The sequence below is a fragment of the Scyliorhinus canicula genome, chromosome 13, assembly GCF_902713615.1.
Source record: "Scyliorhinus canicula chromosome 13, sScyCan1.1, whole genome shotgun sequence".
Taxonomy (NCBI): domain Eukaryota; kingdom Metazoa; phylum Chordata; class Chondrichthyes; order Carcharhiniformes; family Scyliorhinidae; genus Scyliorhinus; species Scyliorhinus canicula.
Window position 1 is genome coordinate 44,711,390 of NC_052158.1, and position 21,480 is coordinate 44,732,869.

The following is a 21,480-nucleotide window of genomic DNA, read 5'->3' on the forward strand; positions in this document are numbered from 1 at the left end:
TCCCACAGGAGACAAATGCCCAGAAATTCTAGGTCCAAGAAGCTAGCAAACAAAGAATCACCATCCGATCATCTGGCGAAAAAATGGTGAAAGCCGCTGTATGTCGTAGGTCACTTTGTTGACTATCGAGTTGCTTACATCGATTTTACATAGAATTTACAGTGCAGAAGGAAGCCATTCGGCCCATCGAGTCTGCACCGGCCCTTGGAAAGAGCACCCCACTTAAGCCCACATCTCCATCCTATCCCCATAACCCAGTGACCCCACCTAATCATTTTGGACATTAAGGGCAATTTAGAATGGCCAATTTGCCTAACCTGCACATCTTTGGACTGTGGTAAGAAACCGGAGCACCCGGAGGAAACCCACGCAGACACGGGGAGAACGTGCAGACTCTGCACAGACAGTGGCCCAGCAGGGAATAGAACCTGGAACCCTGCTGCTGTGATGCAACAGTACTAACCACTGTGCTACCATGCCACCCGCAGTAGCACAGGCATCTTGGCCGTGGAATTCAAGACTCAGTGGAAGGCTGCCTCTGAAGATATTCGTAATTCAATAGAGGTAGCTTTGGCTCCAATTTGTTCGGCGCTGGTGAAGATAGGGTAAAAGCGCATGGGACAGTGCTACAGAGTGTGGAGGAGGCTCTTGCAAACCAGAGTGACTGGATTGTCTTGCTGGAAGCGGAGATCACAATGCTGGCTGGTGCCAAGGTGGATGATTTGGAGAATCTCTCCAGGGACAAAACCTCAGGATCGTGGAGCTGCTGGTGGGAGTAGAGGATCCAAATGCGAACGCATTTATGTCGACGATATTTGGGGAGATGAGGGTGGAGTGTCATCCCCTCCGAAGTTGGATCATGCCCAACGATCACTCGGGTAGAAGCCCTGTTCAGGCGAACAAGTAAGAACAATTATCGTCAGATTCCACAGCTACAAGGAGAAGGAGCAAGTCCTGAGGTGGGCAAAGGAGCACTGGGACAACAAACGGGAAGGCCACGCCATTAGGCTCTATCAGGATGTGGGAGTGGGGCTGTCCAAACGGTGGGCGGGATTTAACAAGGCCAAGGCTGCATTATGCACGAGTGGAGTGCAGTTGATGGACTTCCAGGCAACCATGGAGTGAGTGGTCACATATTTGGTGACTCCCGCTCAAGATGGATTTTTCCGGTCCTTCTCCACCCAAATGTTGGATGTTTGAGGGGAAAAAGGTGTATGAGTGCCCAGGGAAGGTAATACTCTGATGAGGTTGGTGTATGGATCAGTGGATGAGAAGTGGTATGAGAAAGAAAGAGCAATTGGAGCAGGAGAGGTTTTTTGCTGTGACACAGGTGAAGATGGCGGAGGGAAAGGGAGGCAGCGCTGCCCACCCAGTGGTCGACGGAGCATCTGGTGGAGTTTTTAAACGGCAAATTCCAGCAGCAAAGGAAAGAGGCCTCAGAGGATTTGGCCAAGCTGGTGGAGCCACTTTAGGCGGTGATTGAATGAATGGAGCAGAGGCAGGAGGCTTAGGGACTGCCGATCCAGGTGGTGGAGCAGTCGGTGCTGGAGCACAATGATCAGCTGACCTCACTGGAGGCAGAGATGGGGATGGTGCTGAGCAATGAGAAAAGCCTGAGAGAAATTGGAGGTCCTCCAGGAGGCAGAATGAGGATTGCTGGGATGCCTGAATGCATTGAGGGAGCAGAAACCGCCAAGTTTGTGGCGATCATGCCAGAGAAGCTGATGGGGAAGGGGACCATTGATCGGCCCCTTCAGGTAGATTGGGCGCAGGCGAGGGAACTGCTGAGGGCGATGATGGTGAGGCTGCATCGGTTCCTGGATAAAGGAAAGATCCTGAAGTAGGTGAGGCAGACCAAGAGGTGCACCTTGGAGGGGAGTGAGCTGTGGATTTTTCAGTACCTGAGTGCGGAGCTGGCTAAGTAGAGGACCGGGTACAATCAGATAAAGGCTACCCTCTATAAGAAGGCGATCAAGTTCGGGGTTTTGTACCCTGCCCGCTTGTGGGTGACGCATCACAACAGGAGTTTTATTTTGCCTTGCCAGAGGAGGCGATGGACTTTATGCGAGACCATGGACTGGGAGTGTGAGGACACTGGACTTTGGAAAGGGGTTTTGTGTAAATTGTGGGGTACATTGGGTGGGTAAATTGGGGTGGGTTTCGATGGGAGAGAGGGGATGGTGAGTGTGCCTTTTGTTTCTCTTTGTTAGTGGTTCGGAGGGTAGGGGAGGTGGACTGGAAAGTTGAGGGAAAGTCTTGGGCAGGCGCCACCATGCTCATTAATGGAAGTGAAGTGGTGGGGTTGCCATGAGAAAGGTGTCGAGGGGGGTGGAGATTGGGTTAGTCCTGTTTGGTTGTTGGAGGGGTGGAGGATTTCTGACATGGGTGTGGTGCAGTTGGGAAGGGAAAGTTGGCCTCACGACATCTGAAGGTGGGCCTGAAGGGGTGCATGACACGGATCAGGGCTGGCTTAAAAAGCCAAACTATTTGGAGCCAAAGCCACCTCTATTGAATTACGAATATCTTCAGAGACAGCCTTCCACTGAGTCTTGAATTCCACAGCCAAGATGCCTGATTGGCAGGGGAGCTGGCCAGAGAGCCCCCGACCAGTCTGGTGATGTGGAACGTGCGAGGGTTGAATGGGCCAGTTAAACGGTGGCATGTGTTTGCGCGTCTGTGGAACCTGAAGGTGGACATTGTGTTCTTACAGGAGACGCACCCAAAGCTGGGGGATCAGACGAAGCTGAGGAAGGGATGGGTGGGTGATATACCTTCAATTCAGAGAGGCAGAGAGAGCGAGTATGGCTTTATTAGTCATTTTTTTTTTTTAAATTTAGATTACCCAATTATTTTTTCCAATTAAGGGACAATTTAGCGTGGCCAATCCACCTACTCTGCACATTTTTTGGGTTGTGGAGGCGAAACCCACGCAGACACGGGGAGAATGTGCAAACTCCACACGGACAGTGACCCAGAGCCGGGATTCGAACCTGGGACCTCAGCGCCGTGAGGCAGCTGTGCTAACCACTAGGCCACCGTGCTGCCCGGCTTTATTAGTCATGAACTTGCCTAGCCAGAGTCGGTTGTACAAATGAGTGCCACCCACAGGCGGCTGGTCTATATATGGCCCCGATGAGGCGGAGCCATACCAGGGTTACAGTACAGTACCTGGAAGCAGTTCATATACCCACTTCCAGGTCATAGGTTACAGTATCATTTATGCATTATGGTGAATACATTCACAACAGTGGTAGGTGTTCCACTCAGGGTTAGACATGAAGATGAGGGGGATTGCAATGTTGGTTAATAAGCCTTTGTGGTGGGGAGCATTGTGGCCAATCCAGAGGGTAGGTATGTGATGGTCAGTGGGAAGCTGGAGGGGATGCCTGTACTCCTGGTGAATGTTTATGGCCTGAATTGGGACTTTGTGGACTTTGAGGCAGGTGTTCGAGAGGATCATGGACACGGATCAGCTGATTATGAGGGGCGGGGGTGGGGGGGGGGGGGGGGGGGGGGGGGGGGGGGGGTGGGGCGGGGAGGTTTCAATACGGTCCGAGATCCGAGTATGGACCGGTTGAATCCTAAGTCGTCGAGGGTGTCGGTAGTGGCGAGAGGTTTGAGAGGCTTCATGGAGCGCATGGGAGTGGCAGACCTTGGATGTTTGTGAGGCTGATGACAAAGGAGTTCTCTTACTTCTCCCTTGTGCACTGGGCGTATTCCCAGGTTGGGTGGCCAACTCGGAGTACTTGCCGATTGTTATTTCCGACCGAGAGGGCAGCCTAACGGCCGCAGTTGGGATGCTGACGGATGAGGGGGTGTGTGTGGGTGAAGGTTGCCATTTGGGGGTATGCAGAGGTGAACGATACAGCGGAGATCACAGCCACCATGCTGTGGGAGGCACTTAAGGCGGTAGTCAGGATAAATTTATTCCGATCCAGGCGCATAGGGAGAGGGTGGAACTTGAGGTAAGTGTGAGACTAGTAGAGGAGACACTTGAGTGTAGATCGGATGCTTCAACGGCTCTGGAGGAGGGATTGTTAAAGGAGAGGCAGAGGCTCCTGATGGAGTTTGGGTCTGGGAAGGCAGTGGGGCAGTTGCGGAGGGCCAGAGGGGCTGTGTATGATTACAGGGAAAAGGCAAGCAGGAAGCTGACCCATCAGCTGAGGAAGCAGGCAGTTGCGAGGGAGATTGGGAGGATGAGGGACGAGAAGGGTACGGTCATGATGGATCCAGAGGGAGTGAATGGGGCATTTGAGGCCTTCTGTCGGCGGCAGCATGAGTCGGAGCCTCCAGTCGGGGAGGCGGGGATGCAGTGGTACCTGGATGGATTAGAGTTCCCTAAAGTGGAGGGGGAAGAGGGTGCAGAGGTGGGGGGCCCCGATTGGGTTGAGGGAGGTGATGGACGGCAGGGCAGGGAAGGTGCAATGTAAGCAGGGAAGGCCCCAGGGCCGGAAGGGTTTCCAGTAGAATTTTATAAGACGTTTGGTGCAGAGCTGGGGTCGTTGCAAGTGACAACGTACAATGAGCTGTGGGATATGGGGGGGCTCTCTCTTCCCCCCCCCCCCCCCCCCCCCCCCCACACACTGTCTCAGGTGTCCATCACCATGATGTTAAAGAAAGATAAGAACATTGAGCAGTGTGAGTCTTACCGCCTGATATCGCTGCTGAACTTTGATGCGATGTTGTAGGTAAAAAGATGCTGGCATCTCGATTTGAGGACTATGTGCAGGAGAACAGGTTATCCCCAGTATCCTAACCAACATTAATCCTCAATCAACACCACTAAACAACAGATTATCTGGCCATTATCACATTGTTGTTTGTGGCATCTTGGTGTGTACACATTGCCAGCCATGTTTCCTACATCACCACAGTGACCACATCTCAAAACTACTTCATTGGCTGGAAAGATCTTTGGGACATCTGGTGGTTGCCAGATGCTCCATATAAGTGTAAGTCAATTTTTCTGAGGAGGTTTTATTTACAGAGAGTGGTGGGAGATCTTGGAGGGTTTTGAAAAGTCAGTAAACATCCAGATCCCAACACACAGACAGAACTGACCATTCACAGTCCACATGATAGTAACCAGCTCCCAACACACACAACTCAACAACAGGAAATCAGTGAGAATCCTCAGACACTTTACACCTTCCAGCAAATTAAACCTCACCTTCCCATATTCAGCAATGCCCCATCAACAAAACTCAGCCTGTAAATCAGAAGGAAAATACTCCCAATAAACACACACAATATCCAACAAACTGGTTTAGCACAGTATGTTAAGACAGCTGGCTTGTAATGCAGAACAAGAACAGCAACGGGGGTTCAATTCCAGCCTCCCTGAACAGTTGCTGGAATGTGGCAACTAGGGGCTTTTCACAGTAACTTCATTGAAGCTACTTGTGACGATAAGCAGTTATTATTATTTTCAACAGCTCAGCACAAAGCACCGAGTAAACAGGTCTGTGAGCTGGATCTTCTCACACAGCATAAGGGGCATTTCCACAGCTGATTGCCCACAGGATAGTCAGACTGCCTGAACATTAGTGTGGATATTGTGCAATGTAATGATTGTAAATTCTGCTCCTTCACTCACCATCTCCTGACTTGGTTTTGAGTCCCTACAGGAAGAGAAGCAGCTGTGGTAGAGGAAGAGGAGAGAATGGGCAGAGTGGGTGGGCTCTTTTAAAAAAAAATTAGAGTACTCAATTAATATTTTCAAATTAAGGGGCAAATTAGCGTTGCCAGTCCACCTACCCTGCACATCTTTGGGTTGTGGGGGTGAATGCTACACAAACATGGGGAGAATGTGCAAACTCCACATGGACAGTGACCCAGAGCCGGGACGGAACCTGGGACCTTGGTGCCGTGAGGCAGCAGTGCTAACCACTGCACCACCATTCTGCCCTATATGGCTCTTTGATTGACGTCTCTCACAGCCAATCCAAATATAGTTTCCTGAAGTTTGGGAAACTGACCGGGGAAACGGAGGTGACTTTGAGCAGCAGATCAGGTGGGGATTTAAACTTGTCATTGTCCCATCTGAATAAAACCTCACTTATTGCAGCTGCTGTCTCAGTTCCCCTGGTAAACGCTTGACAGCGGTTTCTAGTGTGGGAATAGCATTCTTCATCCTCGGAGGCTTTCAAACTGACACCATCAGTGTGGGATGTGTATCTTGGATATGTTTAACAGCAGATCAGAAGAGGAAGACCCACAGCATGAGAGGCAGCGATGACTTGCAGTGGTGGGATGAGCACAAGTACAGGAGAGATGCACAGAGTGGGGAGAGAGGGGGAAATTGCCCGGGTGTTGGGGTAGTGTCTGTGAGTTGTGAAATGGCTAAGGGATACAGGGAGAGGTGGGACTCATACCTCAGTGTACGCTGCACGTCGTAGTGACATCAGCCACAGAAGGATGGTATGGACCTTGTCCCTAATCAGTGACCAACATGTCACTCACCTTCCCCGAATATGGGCATGATGTCCGAGTTCCTAACCATGAAAGTATTGAAGGATGATCCAGTGTGAGTGACGTTCACGTGGAGTATTCTCAGATGGCCATTACACGACATGAAGGAGGAGAATTGTTGTCTCAGCAGGGAGCTCTATGAATCTCCTTGAGTACCTGCAATATTTATCAATCACTCCGAGCACCTTGGGGAAGCAGTTATTGCATAAAATTCTAGTGACTCCTGCTGCTGCTCTTTGAGTGTTGTATTCAATTTAATGAAGTAATTTATTCTGCGGAGTCATTGACTCACCATAGAACCATACAAAAGTTACAGCACAGGGGGAGGCCATTCGGGCTATCTTGCCCATGCCAGCCCGAGGACACCCTAAACCTACCTTCCTGCACCTGGATCATAGCCCTGTAGCTTACAATCACTTAAGGCACAAATCAAAGTACTTTTTAAAAGGGTTTAGGGTGTCTGCCTCCACCACCAAGTCAGGGACAAATTCCAGTCACCCACTACCCTCCATGTAAAAAATGTTCTTCCTGGGCGGCACGGTGGTGCAGTGGTTAGCACTGCTGCCTCACGGTGCCAAGGCCCTAGGTTTGGTCCTGGCCTTAGGTCACTATCCGTGTGGAGTTTCCACATTCTCCACGTGTCTGCGTGGGTCTCACCACTACCCAAAGCTATGCAGAGTAGGTGGATTGGCCAAGCTTAAATTGCCTCTTACTTGGAATTTTAAAAAAAAGTTCTTCCTCATGTCCCTTTTACACCTTCTGCCACTTATCTGGAATCAAGGTCTCCTAGTTCTAGAATTCTCCAGAAAGGGAAACAATGTTATCCTGCCCGCTCGATCTCTTCCCCATATAATTTTGTACAGCTGAATTAAGTCATCCCTCAGCCTTCTTTGTTCCAAGGAAAATAACCCCAACCTATCCAATCTCTCCTCGTAGCTACACATTTCTAGACCTGGCAACATTCTTGTAAACCTCCTCTGCACTCTCTCCAATTGTATATGGTGACTAGAATGCATACAATATAGTTCTGGCCTCACCAGTGTTTTATACAATTCCAACATTATTTTCTTACTTTTATATTCTATACCTCTGCCTATGAAGGAGAGCATTCCATTTTCTTTCTTTACAACCGTGTCTATTTGAACTGCTGTCTTTAGGGATCAGAGAGGCAAAGGCTAAGGCGTCTGCCCCTCTCCCCATAAAGAGGTCTGGCTGCTCCAATACCCTGAAGACCGCCACTAGTGGGCACAGCTTCATCCTCACCCCCACAACCTTGGACATGGCCTCGAAGATTGTCCAATACCCGACAAGCCTGGGCAGGACCAGAACAGGATGTGGTTGGCCAAGCCTCCCTGGCACCATCCACATTTGTCCTCCACCTCCAGGAAAAACCCACCCATGCATGTTCTGGTTAAGTCCACCATCTGCACCTTTATCTGCGTTAGGCTCAGCCCTGCGCTTGAGGAGGTGGAGTTCACCCTGTGCAGTGCTTCTATCCAGTCTTCCCCCTATCTCCATGCCCAGCTATTCCTCTAATTTCTTCTGTGTCTCGTCAAGGGATGTGCATACCTCTCTAGTATCCGTCCATACATGTCAGTGCAGTTACCGTTCCCTAATTCGTCAACGGTCAGAGGTCTGTGCTATAGGCAGTGTCGCTGGCAGGACATCGTGTCTCTTTTCAAAGGAAGTTTCTGAATCAAAGAATTTACAGTGCAGATGGGGGCCAGAATCATCTGTATCTTAGCTCGTTCCCTTTTGGGAGTTGGAGCTTTTCCGTGAGGTCCTCCAGGGTCGCTTCTCTGCCGTCTACATTTAGGACCCCACCTTGCCCCTTTGCCCTGCTATTTTTGCAGATGGAGGTCATGTTGGACATTGCAGTCAGACTGAAGTGGTGCCGTAGTTGGTTCCACGTCCTCGGCGTGGCCACTACCACTGGGCTTTTTCAGTATCGGGCTGGGGAGAGTGGTGGTGGTGTGCAGCCATAGCCAGTGTTCGGAGGGACGACCCGTACGGAAACTCCCCTCCATCTTGACCTATTCCACCTCCCGCTTCTTGTACCCTTTCTGCAGTGGCAGCCCAGTGGTAGAATTGGAGGTTAGGGAGGGCCAGGCCTCCAATGTTTCTCTTTCTTTGTAGCACCATTTTCCTGATCACAGAATCACATAATAATACAGCACAGAAGAGGCCCTTCGGCCCATCAAATCTATATTGATGATTGAAAAACACCTGACCTGTCTACCTAATCCCATTTACCAGTACTTGGCCCATAGCTTTGAATGTTATAACAGGCCAAGTGCTCATCATTTTAAAGGATGTGAGGCAACCCGCCTCTACCACCCTCCCAGGCAGTGCATTCCAGGACGTCACCACCCTCTGTGTTCAGTCGTGGCCTATTTGGATCCCCAGGTATCAGAATTTGGTCTGAGAAAGTTTGAACAGCAACTTCCCAGCTCTGGTTCCGAGGGGGAAGATTTTCTCTTGTTCAAGTTAAGTTTGTAACCTGAGAAGGCTCCAAACTCCTTTTGAGTTTCATTTTCCTCCTATGCTGGCTAGAGGGTTTGAGATGGAGAGGAGCAGGTCATCCTTGTCTTCCCTTTGGATGCCTCGCCACCCCTTCGCTGATCTAAAAGTGATTGCCAGTGGATTGACTGCCAGGTTGCGCTTCAGGAGAGAGAGGTTGAAATCTCGTCACAAAATCACATCTGAAGTGTTTCTCTCTTGTGTGAATCATCTGATGTTGCAGGAGGGTTGAAGACATTACAAAATCTTTATTGTAAATCTCATACTTGTAGGGTCACTCTCCTGTGTGGATTCTCTGATGGAGCAGGACGTTCGATGAGTTTGTGACGTCTTTGTCACACACCTCACACACGAAGATCTTTTCCTCACTGTGGATGTGTCACTGTTCAGTTGTTGATGTGTTTACGAACATTTGGTAATACACTTCACACTTCGCCGGTTTCTCTCATGTGAATGCGACGATGATACAGCAGCCCCGATAATTGAGCAAAGCCCTTATCACACACCTCACACCTGAAGGGTTTCTCCCCTGTGTGAACACGTTGGTGTTGCAGCAGTGTTGATGGCTGTGTGAAGGCTTGGTCACAAACCTCACATTTGAAGGGTTTCTCACCAGTGTGAATCCTCTGGTGTCGCAGGAGATCCGAGGATCGGGTGAAAGTCTTGTCACAATCCTCACACCTGAAGGGTTTTTCCCCAGTGTGAGTGCGCTGGTGGGTGCGGAGATTTGGTAACTGTGAGAATGATTTGGCACACACCTCACACTTGAATGGTTTCTCCCCAGTGTGAATGCGTCGGTGATTCACTAGGGTCAATAATCGTGCAAATGTCCTGTTACACACCTCACATTTGAACGGTTTATCCCCTGAGTGAATGCGCTGATGATTCAGGAGCGTAGATGAGTTTGTGAAGGCTTTGTCACACAGCTCACACTTGAACAGCTTCTCCCCAGTGTGCACGCGTTGATGCCTTCGGAAGTGAGATGAATGTGAGAATGATTTCTCACACACCTCGCACATAAAAGGTTTCTCCCCTGTGTGAACGCGTCGATGATACATCAGGCCTGATGATTGTGCAAAGCATTTGTCACACATCTCACACTTGAACGGCTTTTCCCCGGTGTGAATACGTCGGTGTTTCACAAGTGTTGATGAATGTGCGAACGTTTGATCGCAGACCTCACACTTGAATGGTTTCTCTTCCATGAAGCTGCCCTTGTGTTTTCAATTCTACCAAAGATGCCTGTATGGAAATGTAATGAACCTCTGGAGCCCTCCTCACAACTCACATTTAACCCGCCTCTCACCTGGAGGAATGAGTCATGAGTAGTTCATGAGGCTCGATTGAAACTCTCATCACACTAGGAGCCCACTCATACTTCTTCCCAGCCTCACCCGGACCGATCGCCCACAGCCGAACCTCCAGAAAGGTTGGTTCTGATGGAAGGTTCCACACCACTGACTAGTTTCAGATCTGATGATATGTCAAAGCTCCCCTAACCCGACTGATTTCTAGATGATGGTAACTGCCCAACTTTCTCTGTGTTGAGCAGAGCGGTGAAGGGACTGGATGTCTTCCCATAGTGTGCAGTTTGTTCCTTGGGTGATGGTCAGGATCTATCTCTGTTGCCTATCTTCTCTGTATTCTCTGGTGTCGTATGTTCCGATCCTTCTGTAAAATAGGAAAAGGAAACATGATTTCCTCCAACTCCCTCTCCTCCTCAGTTAGAGACTATCCAACAGTGAGTGCCAGTCTGCTATTCCCTGGTGTGTGGGGATCAGATACATGTCCTTTCTTTTCCTCACTTGACTGTCACACACCCTCTGTTTCCAGCAGGGACGCTGGATAGTAACCAGGAGCAGAGAAAATGGCTACTTTCTTTCCTCCATCCAAACCCCCATCTTCCCAGGCACAGTGAGGGCAATGGACAGTCGGGCGGAGTGTAAAAGGGCTTTCAGTTCACTGTGTTGTGCTGGCAAAGACCAGTGTTATTCTTAAGAGAATGTGTGTAATATTTTTAAAAACTCAGCAGAAATGTTAATTCAATGGAGATTTTGAAATTTCTCTGCTCGTTTTCCAACATTATGTGAAGAAAACACACTGGTCAGGAAGTGTGAGAAGCTAAGGAAAATATTTGTTCAGTCGAGCTGATGGAAGGGATTTGCATTATCCTGGAAAATTAGACACACTGCACTCCAACTGCACATCCCAAATTCAGATCTCAGACACAGCACTGGGCAAAACTATCAAATCCAAGCCCAGGCTTCTGGCAAAGGCCGAGGCCTTCAGGTAAAATCTTGAAAGAAGGCATTAAAGGGCATTTCAATAAATATATTTCCCGTATTACAGCAGAAATGCTTTTGTGCTAGATTAACAATCCAGAGATTGAGAGTTCAAATCCAACCACAGAAAGTTACATATATAGAATTCCAGGGCAGAAAGAGGCCATTCGGCCCGATAGGTCGCTGCTGGTGTTTATGCTTCACACGAGCCTCCTCTGACCCCCTCTTCATCTCACCCTATCAGCAAATCTTTCTTTTCCTTTCTCTCTCATGAGCTTATCTATTTTCCCTTTAAAAACATCCATGTAATTCACCTCAAACACTTCACATTGTGAAACTGAATTTAATGCATTTTGGAATTTGTGGATTAGAATCAAAATTTATAACGAAAAAAAATGAATCCAAATATTGTTCTTCAGGGAAGGGAACCTGGGAAATGCCAGGAATATGGAGGTAGGTCATAGATACACCATGATCTCACATGTAAGTGCCACTAAATGGTCAACTCGTATTCCCGTGTTTGCCCCCCCCCCCCCCCCCCCCCCCCCCAATGAGACACTCTCTCTGAGGGCACAGTTCTCCCTCAGTACTGCCCCTCGAAGGAGACAGTTCTCCCTCAGTACTGCCCGCCAGGGAGACAGCTCTCCCTCAATGCTGCCCCTCCAAGGGATAGCTCTTCCTAAGCACTGCCCCTCCAAGGAAAGAGCTCTCCATCAGCACTTCATCACTGCCCCTCTAGAGAGCCAGTTCGCCCTCAGTACTGCCCCTCCAAGGAGACAGCTCCCCCCTCAACAATGCCCCTCCAGGGAGACAGCTCTCCCTCAGTGCTGCCCCTCCGAGGAGACTACCTCAGTACTACCACTATAGGAAACAGCTCTCCCTTAGCACTATCCCTCCAAGGAGATGGCACGGTAGCACAGTGGTTAGGATTGTTGCTTCACAGCTCCAGGGTCCCAGGTTCGATTCCCGGCTTGGGTCACTGTCTGTGCGGAGTCTGCACGTTCTCCCAGTGTCTGCGTGGGTTTCCTCCGGGTACTCCGGTTTCCTCTCTTTTATGCAATTCAGCTAGGCACAGATATCAGAGCAGATTAGTTTTCTGATCAACTGGGTTGAAAGCAATAACCATCCACCACTCTGCTCCAGTTTGAATTTGGTTAAGATATATCGACACAAGTTGGCGCCAGTGCACTTGATCAATAATGCCAATACATTTGAGTTTAGATTTCATACACAAGAATAGTACATATGAAATCATGTAAGCGGCAATATTTTGAATTGTCAGCGTACTTTGTGTTGCCTTACTGGCTGAGCACAGTCCAAAGATATGCTGGTTAAGTGGCCATTCTAAATTCCCCTTAGTGTCCAAAGAAAAAAGGTTGTGTGGGGTTACGGGGATAGGGTGGAGGTGTGGTCTTAAATGGGGTGCTCTTCCAGGGGCCTGTGCAGACTCGATGGCATCCTGCACTGTAAATTCCATGTCAGCTCTCCCTCATCATTGCCAAGGAGTCAGCTGTCCCTCAGAACTCCCCTCCAAGGAGACAGCTCTACTTCAGTATTGCCCTCCTAGGAGACAGCGCCCCCTCAGTATTGTCTCTCTGACAAGGCAACATTACCTCTGTGGAACCGGATATCTCCAGGTCGGAGCTACAAGAAGACTAAAGACATTTCAGGTTCTAGGGGAGATGTAGGTGGTCTTGTGGTGAGTGGGTAGCTTCCCTGTCTCTGAGGCCGAAGCTCTGGGTTCGTATCCCACTCCAGGACTAGATGGCCAAAGAAGACGTGTTCATAACACACCATACAGGTTGAATATGAACTTGTAAAGCCTTCCAATAGACACCAATGGCAGGTAGTAAGTGTGGGAGAGATTCCTGGTCAGCCATGTGATGGAAAGAAATTGGAAACGCGACCATCACTATCCATAGCTCCAGGTTAAAAGACACATTTTCCTCAGCCAGCATGGCAACATTTGAAATCTACTCCGACTGGGTCAGCCTCCACCTCAGGAGCCTGCAATTGGAAATACTGCCCTTCACCAGGAGCACTGCTGCATGTATAAAAAATACTGTAATGAGAGATGTGTATATTTTATGTGATAATGTTGGGATTCTGTGCAGGTAAAGAAAGCTGTGTGTTTTTGTGTGTGGGTGGGACCAGTGTTAATTAAACAGGGGAAAGGTTACTGGAGACAGATTGTCTGTGAGTTCCAAGAGATGAAAGGAAATTGTTTGTTTTCTGTTGAATTTCAAAAGGGAATTCAGAAATGACAAAGAACATTTTCAACCTTAACGGCTCCTTGAGTAAACACGGGAAGCCATTATAGGCTAAACAGAAAATATTTGGAGACGTCGAGTTCAGAGGTCCTGAAGGACGATGGAACCAAGATGAAAGAGGAAAAAGATAATGAAGGAAAGGAATGTTTAACTGAATAGAGTTACTGTGGGAGGGGGGGGGGGGGGGGGAGCCTCTTAAGGTAATCTGTGTGCTCGAGTGCTAAAAAGCAGTGCAACTTTTGAATGGGATGCAGCCACCGGTACAGAGACAGGAAGTCTTTGTCATTCTTGTTTTCAAATCTCTCCTTGACTTTTCTCCAGGCCTGCAACATGCTGACATATCTACATTCTTCTACATACAGCCTCCTAGGTATCTCCCATTTGAACCACTCCACCATGGGTGGCTGTGCCTTCAGCTGCCTGGGCCCCAACACCAGAAATTCCCTCCTTAAACCTTTCTGCCTCTTCACCTCAACTTCCTCCTTTCAGACTCATTAAAACCCACCTCGTTGACCAGGTTGCGAAAATCTATCCTAATGTCTCTTCATGCGACACAGTGCCAATATGTGTTTGAGAACTGAATCCTGGATAATTATAATAAGATCAGTGGAACTTTATGAAGTTCACACTCACATTATATCGAAGTCCAGATTGAAGGATCTCAGGAGACTGGATCTGCTCTCATCAGTGATGACATTCACTTGTACTGAAGTGAGGTTTTTACACGAACTCTCTTCTTGATCACAGCACACCAATTGTATCACAGAGATTAATCTTCAGCTCATTATTTTCTCAGAAATATCTTCCGAGGTGTTAACCAGTACAGGTAAAGATCAAAACCCCACAGTCAGGACTGCGCAAGGGCAGCACAGTAGCCTAGTGGTTAGCACAACCGCCTCACGGCGCTGAGGTCCCAGGTTCGATCCCGGCTCTGGGTCACTGTCCGTGTGGGGTTTGCACATTCTCCCCGTGTCTGCGTGGATTTCACGCCCACAACCCAAAAAATGTGCAGAGTAGGTGAATTGGCCACGCTAAATTGCCCCTTAATTGGAAAAAATAATTGGGTAATCTAAATTTATATTTTTAAAAAAGGACTGCGCAAAGATTGATTTGAGTTTTCAGTTAAGTAATCTTGACCTGTTTACAGACCTCCACACAAACAGGCAAAAACAAATATTCACCTCAAACCTCAATGTCCACTCTTGAGTGTTGGTGCTCCGATACAAGGGCAGGAGTGCACTTCTGAGGCTGTATAAGGTTCTAGTCAGACACCATTTGGAGTATTGTGAGCAGTTTTGGGCTCCGTATCCAAGAATGTGCTGGTCTTGCAAAGTGCCCATTGGAGATTCACAAGAAGGATTCCTGGAATGATGAGCTTATCATTGGAGGTGTGGTTGAGGACTCTGGGTCTATACTCGTTGGAGTTTAGAAGGATGAGGGAGGGATTTTACTGAAATGTACAGGGCACTGAGAGGCCTAGATAGAGTGGACATGGAGAGGTTGTTTCCATTGATAGGAAAAACTAGAACCAGAGGGCACAGCCTCAAACTGAATGGACGATCCTTTAAAACAGAGATGAGGAGGAATTTCTTCAGCCAGAGGATGGTGAATCTGATGAACTCTCTGCCGCAGAAGGCTGTGGAGGCCAAATCACTGTATCTTCAAGACAGAGATAGATAGGTTCTTGATTAATAGGGGAATCAGAGGTTATGGGGAGAAGGCAGGAAAATGGGGATGAGAAACATATCAGCATGATTTAATTCATGATTCAATTCTGCTCCTATGTCTTATGGTGCTGAGTGTTTAACATCACATCACACAAAGGAACACGAGCAGCAGCAGCTGCTCTCCCTCAGTGCTGGGACCAATGCACGCCAGGAGATAGGGACAACAGGAAAGAGAGGGTGCGCAGGAGAAAGGAACACAGTGGAGGAACACAGCAGTGACAGGATCCCAGGAGGGAACGGGGCTGATGAGAGGATGAGACACAGGGGGCTGGATTCTCCACGGCCAGTGCCCCGATGTAAAAATCACAGTGAATTGGACTAGAGACGAATTTACCCACAGAAATTCTTAGGAGGTCTTGGGGGGATTTGAAAAGACAAGAAACATCCAGATCAAAACACTGTCAGAATTGACTATTCACAATCCACAGGATAATAACCAACTCTCAACACATGGACAGCACGGTAGCATTGTGGATAGCACAATTGCTTCACAGCTCCAGGGTCCCAGGTTCGATTCCCGGCTTGGATCACTGGCGATGCGGAGTCTGCACATTCTCCCCGTGTGTGCGTGGGTTTCCTTCGGGTTTCCTCCCACAGTCCAAAGATGTGCGGGTTAGGTGGACTCGCCATGCTAAATTGCCCGTAGTGTCCAAAATTACCCTTAGTGTTTGGTGGGGTTACTGGGTTATGGGGATAGGGTGGAGGTGTGGACCTTGGGTAGGGTGCTCTTTCCAAGAGCTGGTGCAGACTCGATGGGCCGAATGGCCTCCTTCTGCACTGTAAAATTCTATGATCACACACACAACTTAGCAATAGGAAATCAGTGAAAATCCTCAGACATTCTGCCCCTTCCAGATAATTACACCTCACCTTCTCATATTCAGCAATGACCCATCAACAAAACTCAGCCTGTAAATCAGAAGGGAAATGTTCCCAATAAACACTCAATATCCAACATACAGCCAATCAAACAGCTCAGCACAAAGCACCGAGTAAACAGGTCTGTGAGCTGGATCTTCTCACACAGCATAAGGGGCATTTCCACAGCTGATTGCCCACAGGATAGTCAGACTGCCTGAACATTAGTGTGGATATTGTGCAATGTAATGATTGTAAATTGTGCTCCTTCACTCACCATCTCCTGACTTGGTTTTGAGTCCCTACAGGAAGTGAAGCAGCTGTGGTAGAGGAAGAGGAGAGAATGGGCAGAGTGGGTGGGCTCTCTGATTGACGTCTCTCACAGACAATCCAAATATTTCTGCAGTAACAGGAGTTTCCTGAAATTTGGGAAACCGAGGAGACTTTGAGCAGCAGATCAGGTGGGGATTTAAACTTGTCATTGTCCCATCTGAATAAAACCTCACTTATTGCAGCTGCTGTCTCGGTTCCCCTGGTAAACGTTGACAGAGATTTCTCCTGTGGGAACAGCGTTCTTCATCCTGAGGCTTTCAAGAGGACAACATTAGTGTGGGATGTGCTTGACAGCAGATCAGAAGACCCACAGTATCCATGGCAGCGATGAGGTGCAGTGGTGGGACCAGTGCACGCACAGGAGAGAGGGACAACAGGAGGGTGCACAGGAGAAAGGAACACAGCAGTGATAGGGTCCCAGGAGGGAGCGGGGCCGATGAGACACAGGGCTGGGTTCTCTGCACCCTGATGCCGAAATGGCGGCCAGCGCCTGGGCGAAGAATCCATTTCCCCTCACGGAATCGGGACCGGCGCCAGTTCTTCGATTCTGCGGGCCCGAAAAGCGGCGTACTGGGCACTGCCTAGCACCTACCTGGGGTCATTGCTGGAGACCCGCTCCGCCCCTACCGACCAAAGTCCCGATGGTGTGGATCTAATGTGGTCCTGCCAGTCAGGAAACAAGTGTGGCAGCAGCGGACTCAGTTCGCCGCCGCCCTGGTCAGGGACAGGCCGATCAGACGGCAAGAGGGGGTGGTCTTATAAGCGGTTTGGGCAGACGGTCAGGATCGGGCGCACGGCAATCGGGGCGCGGGGTCTAATTTTAGTAACCAGCTCCACGGTCAGAGTCTGCTATGGAGCACGGCGTGGCCGCTGGAGGCCACCGCCCTGCGCATGCCCAGCCTCCGACCCGGAAGTATGGGGGCTCGTATTTGCAGCAAAAGCTGCTAGATTTACGTTGGTCCCTGCTAGCCCCCTGCAGGGCGAGGAATATGTGGCCCGATCACACAAGTTTTTCTGGCGGGAAAGTTTTGACGCCGGCGTGGGGACATAGTCCCAAAAACAGAGAATCCAGCCCAGGAGATATGGGCACACAAAAAAGGGATGCCTGGAAGTGACAGAACAATTATCCGAAGTGTTTGCAGAATATCTCTTAAAGACGCCGGCATCGGACTTCCGGTTGCGGCAATGAGTGAGTGAGCCGCACATTTTGGGGCTCTCACTCCGGCGGGGCTTAAGGACCTGGTTCCCCGAGATAGCGGGACGGTGGAGCGGTGAAAGGACGGCTGCGGAGGAGCGGGCAGCGCTGTATGGAACCGCGGCAGAGCAGGAAGCAACAGAAACGGGAGAGGAAGGGACAAAGGCAAGGTGCAGGGGACGCTGACCCAGGATCCAAGATGGCGAACCTCGGACCCAGCAATCCAGCAAGCGCTGGAAAATATGCTGCAGGTGATTAAAAACAGCTTTGAGTCGTTGAAGCGGGATAACTTGGACCCACTTCAGAAGGCGGTGGAACAGCTGAACTGGAGGCTGGATGCCCAGGACGAAAAAGTTAAGGAGCTGGGAGAGGCGGTGGAGGAGCAGGCGGATGCGCAGACGATTGCGGCGCTAGAAATCAACGGGTTGAAGGAGAGACAGAGAAGACTGCTGGACAGGGTAGAGGAGTTGGAAAATAGAGCCCGCAGACAAAATTTGAGGATCATTGAGCCCCGGAGGGGGGTGAGGGAGCTGATGCCACAGCGTTTGTGGTGGACCTGTTGATGCAGCTGATGGGGGCTGAAGCCTTTCTGCGACCGCCGGAGCTGGAGGGGGCACACAGAGTGCAGGCAAGACAGGTGCGTCCGCCCCCCTCCCCGATGGTGATTAGGTTCCACACGTTTGTGGAAAAGGAGCGGGTGCTGCGGTGGGCAAAGAGCGCCAAGAGCAGAACGTGGAATAACAGTGTTCTTTGCATCTACCAGGACCTAAGCCAGGAGCTGGCTAGGAGGCGAGCTGCCTTTAAACAAGTTAAGGAGGTGTTGATCAAGAAGCATGTGAAGTTTGGTCTGCTGTTCCTGGCCCGTCTTTGGGCTACGCATCAGGGTCAACACCACTACTTCTCCGAGCCCGAAGAAGCGATGGACTTTGCGAGGGATCAGGGGCTGGTCCCGCAAACTAGGGTCCGAGAACTACCGTTTGAAGGGACGCCGATTGTGCCTAGACTGTTGGTCAACTGTTTACTGTTTTAAAGGTGCCATGTGGGGTATTTGGGGGGTTTTTTCTGTTTTTTGTGTGGCCAATTTTTGCCTGGGAGGGGGGAAGGGGAGGTCTCTCCCCCCCCCCCCCCCCCCTCCCCCCCCCCCTCTCTCGTAGGGTCTTTTTCCTGTTTTTGTTGCTTTTATTTTATGTCCCTGGGTCTTTCTGCTGTGATGGGTACCTTTTGTTGGGCTCGCTGAGTGCACTGGAGCCAGTATTGCAACAAAGGGGTGGCCGGTTAGCAATGGGGATTAAAGACATGGGTTGTGGGGCTGTCGTTTTATTTATGTTTATGGTTTGTTAGGTTTGTTTCGGGTGGGGGTTGTATGGGTAATGGGGTATTGCGGGGTTATCTTATTAATGCTCGGAAAGGGACGTGGGTTAACACTTTTTTGTATACGCGGCGGGAACTGTGTTGCACCTGGAGCAGCCTCGCGGGGCGGTCTGAGGTTTACATTTTGTTTGACCTTCCTGTGTTAGTGAGATTGCTCCAGTGGGTTGGAGGGGGGGATGGTGTGTTGGGGAGTGGGGATGAGGTCGGGGAAATAATGGGAATGAGACAGGTGGGCGCCGGAGTGATGAGTCACTGGGCTAGCAGATTGGCTAGTCAAGGGAGTCAGGTGGGGGTGGGGAGAATACAGCCAATGGATGGCAGGGGTGGGGCTACCGGGGGATGTTGCTAGGGGGGGAGGGGTGTGTGTTATTCTGCTGGCGTGGGAGGGATCTGAAGTAGGTAATAGAAAGGAGGTCAGGGGTGGAGGCGGCCTAGAATGGTGTGGCGCACGGGCCGGGGGAGGGCCCGAGAAAGGTTATGGCTGACCGGCGTGGAGGGGGGGGGTTTGTGCCCCCCAACCAGGCTGATCACCTGGAATGTCAGGGGACTAAATAGGCCAGTTAAAAGGGCACGTGCGTTCGTGCATTTGCGGGCTCTGAGGGCGGACGTAATTAAGTTTCAGGAGACACATCTAAAAGTGTCTGACCAGACTAGGCTAAGGAAGGGCTGGATTAGCCAGGTCTTCCACTCGGACTTGGATTCTAAGTCCTGGGGGGTAGCAATTATGATCAATAAGCGGGTTCAATTCGAGGCAGAAGGCAAAAGAGTGCTGGGGAAGATCCCGGACCTGGACTCACGTAGGTTGATAATGGGGGGGGGGACTTTAATACGGTTCTTGACCCGGGGCTGGACCGGTCGTGTCCCAGAACGGGTAGACTCCCAGCAATGGCAAGGGAGCTGAAAGGGTTCATGGAGCAAATGGGGGCAGTGGACCCACGGAGAGCCAGACAGCCGACGGGAAGGGGCTACTCGTTTTACTCACATGTTCATAAAGTATACTCTAGGATTGATTTCTTTATCCTGAGCAGGGACTGTGTAGGGGAGGTAAAGAATACGGAATATTCGGCAATCACTATCTCGGACCATGCCCCGCATTGGGTGGACCTGCAGGTCGGGGGGGGGGGCGAATTACTAATGCCCGCAATGGACGTTAGACGTAGGATTGTTGTCGGAGGAGGGGATATGTGAGAGACTTCAGAAGTGTATGCAAAACTACTTGCATGTGAACGATATGGGGGAGGTTTCAGCAGCAACCCTGTGGGAGGCGCTGAAGGCAGTAGTGAGGGGGGGGGAGCTGATCTCAATTCGGGCTCACAGGGTCGGGGCGGACAGAGCAGAAATAGACAGATTGTTTAGGGAAATGTATCGGATAGACGAGGAGCATGCGGGGTACCCGGAGGACCTACTCAGGGAGAGGCGGAGATTACAGGTGGAACTGGGGGCGTTATCCACGAGTAGGGCCGTGGAACAACTTAGGAAGGCAAGGGGAGTGGTGTATGAGCATGGGGAGAAGGCCAGCAGATTGCTAGCGCAACAACTCAGGAAGAGGGAGGCGGCCAGGGAAATAAGTAGAGTGATTGATGGGGAGGGGAGCAGAGTGGAGGACCCGGCAGGACTGAATAAGGTATTCAAGGACTTCTATAGTAAGCTGTATACTTCAGAGCCCCCGGAAGAGCCGGAGGAAATGCAAAGGTTGAGGGGCTTGGAGGAGAAATTTGGTCTGGTAAGGGGAAATGATTTCAGGTACTTACAGATGCGGGACTTTGTCCACAGACAGGTCCCATCCTTCCCACGCCTCCCGCCAATAGGGATCCAAGACAGAAGTCTCTAGAGGAGAAGGAGGAGAGGGTAGAGTCTCAGATATTTATAAGGTACTCATGAAGGGGGAAGAGTCCCAGACGGAAGAACTGAAACTCAAATGGGAGGAGCTTGGCGGGCAGAAGGAGGACGGGCTGTGGGCAGAAGCCCTGAGTAGGGTAAATTCAACCGCAACATGTGCCAGGCTCGGCCTGATTCAATTTAAGGTCGTTCACCGGGCCCACATGATGGTAGCTCGGATGAGCAAATTCTTTGGGGTAGAGGAGAAGTGCACTAGATGCGGGGGAGGACCAGCAAACCACGTTCACATGTTTTGGGCATGTCCTAAGCTTAGGGGGTATTGGGATGGTTTTGCGGGGATCATGTCCCGGGTGCTAAAAACAAGGGTGGTGATGGTCCAGGGGTGGCAATTTTTAGGGTTTCGGAAGACCCGGGAGTCCAGGGTGAGAAAGAGGCCGATGTTCTGGCCTTTGCTTCCCTGATAGCCCGGCGACGAATACTGCTGACATGGAGGGACTCAAAACCCCCCGAAGACCGAGCTATGGCTTTTGGACATGTCAAGTTTTCTGGGTATGGAAAAAATTAAGTTCGCCCGAAGGTGGCAACCATTCATCGACTTCTTCGCGGGAGAGTGA

General features: G+C 50.2%; 3 protein-coding genes across 6 annotated transcripts in view; 2 read left to right on the top strand and 1 right to left on the bottom strand.

Moving 5' to 3' along the window:
• Window positions 1-21,480, top strand: part of LOC119976643 (zinc finger protein 721-like) — a 999,221-nt gene that overhangs the window by 357,930 nt on the left and 619,811 nt on the right. The window lies entirely within an intron of this gene.
• Window positions 1-21,480, top strand: part of LOC119975582 — a 125,435-nt gene that overhangs the window by 31,093 nt on the left and 72,862 nt on the right. The window contains 1 exon segment of the mRNA XM_038815370.1: window positions 14,291-14,369. Within this exon segment, the coding sequence (XP_038671298.1) occupies window positions 14,291-14,369 (79 nt within the window).
• The window catches only part of LOC119976680 (zinc finger protein 2 homolog), a 41,009-nt gene continuing 25,355 nt past the window's right edge, over window positions 5,827-21,480 (bottom strand). For 3 of the 4 annotated variants that reach the window (XM_038817374.1, XM_038817375.1, XM_038817377.1), the window contains one exon: window positions 5,827-10,662. In XM_038817374.1, coding sequence (XP_038673302.1) covers window positions 9,417-10,196 — 780 coding nt within the window. In that variant the 5' untranslated portion in view covers window positions 10,197-10,662 and the 3' untranslated portion in view covers window positions 5,827-9,416. Of the gene's footprint in view, window positions 10,663-16,405; window positions 16,428-21,480 lie in introns of those variants that run through there. The other variant, XM_038817376.1, reaches the window with a different exon arrangement.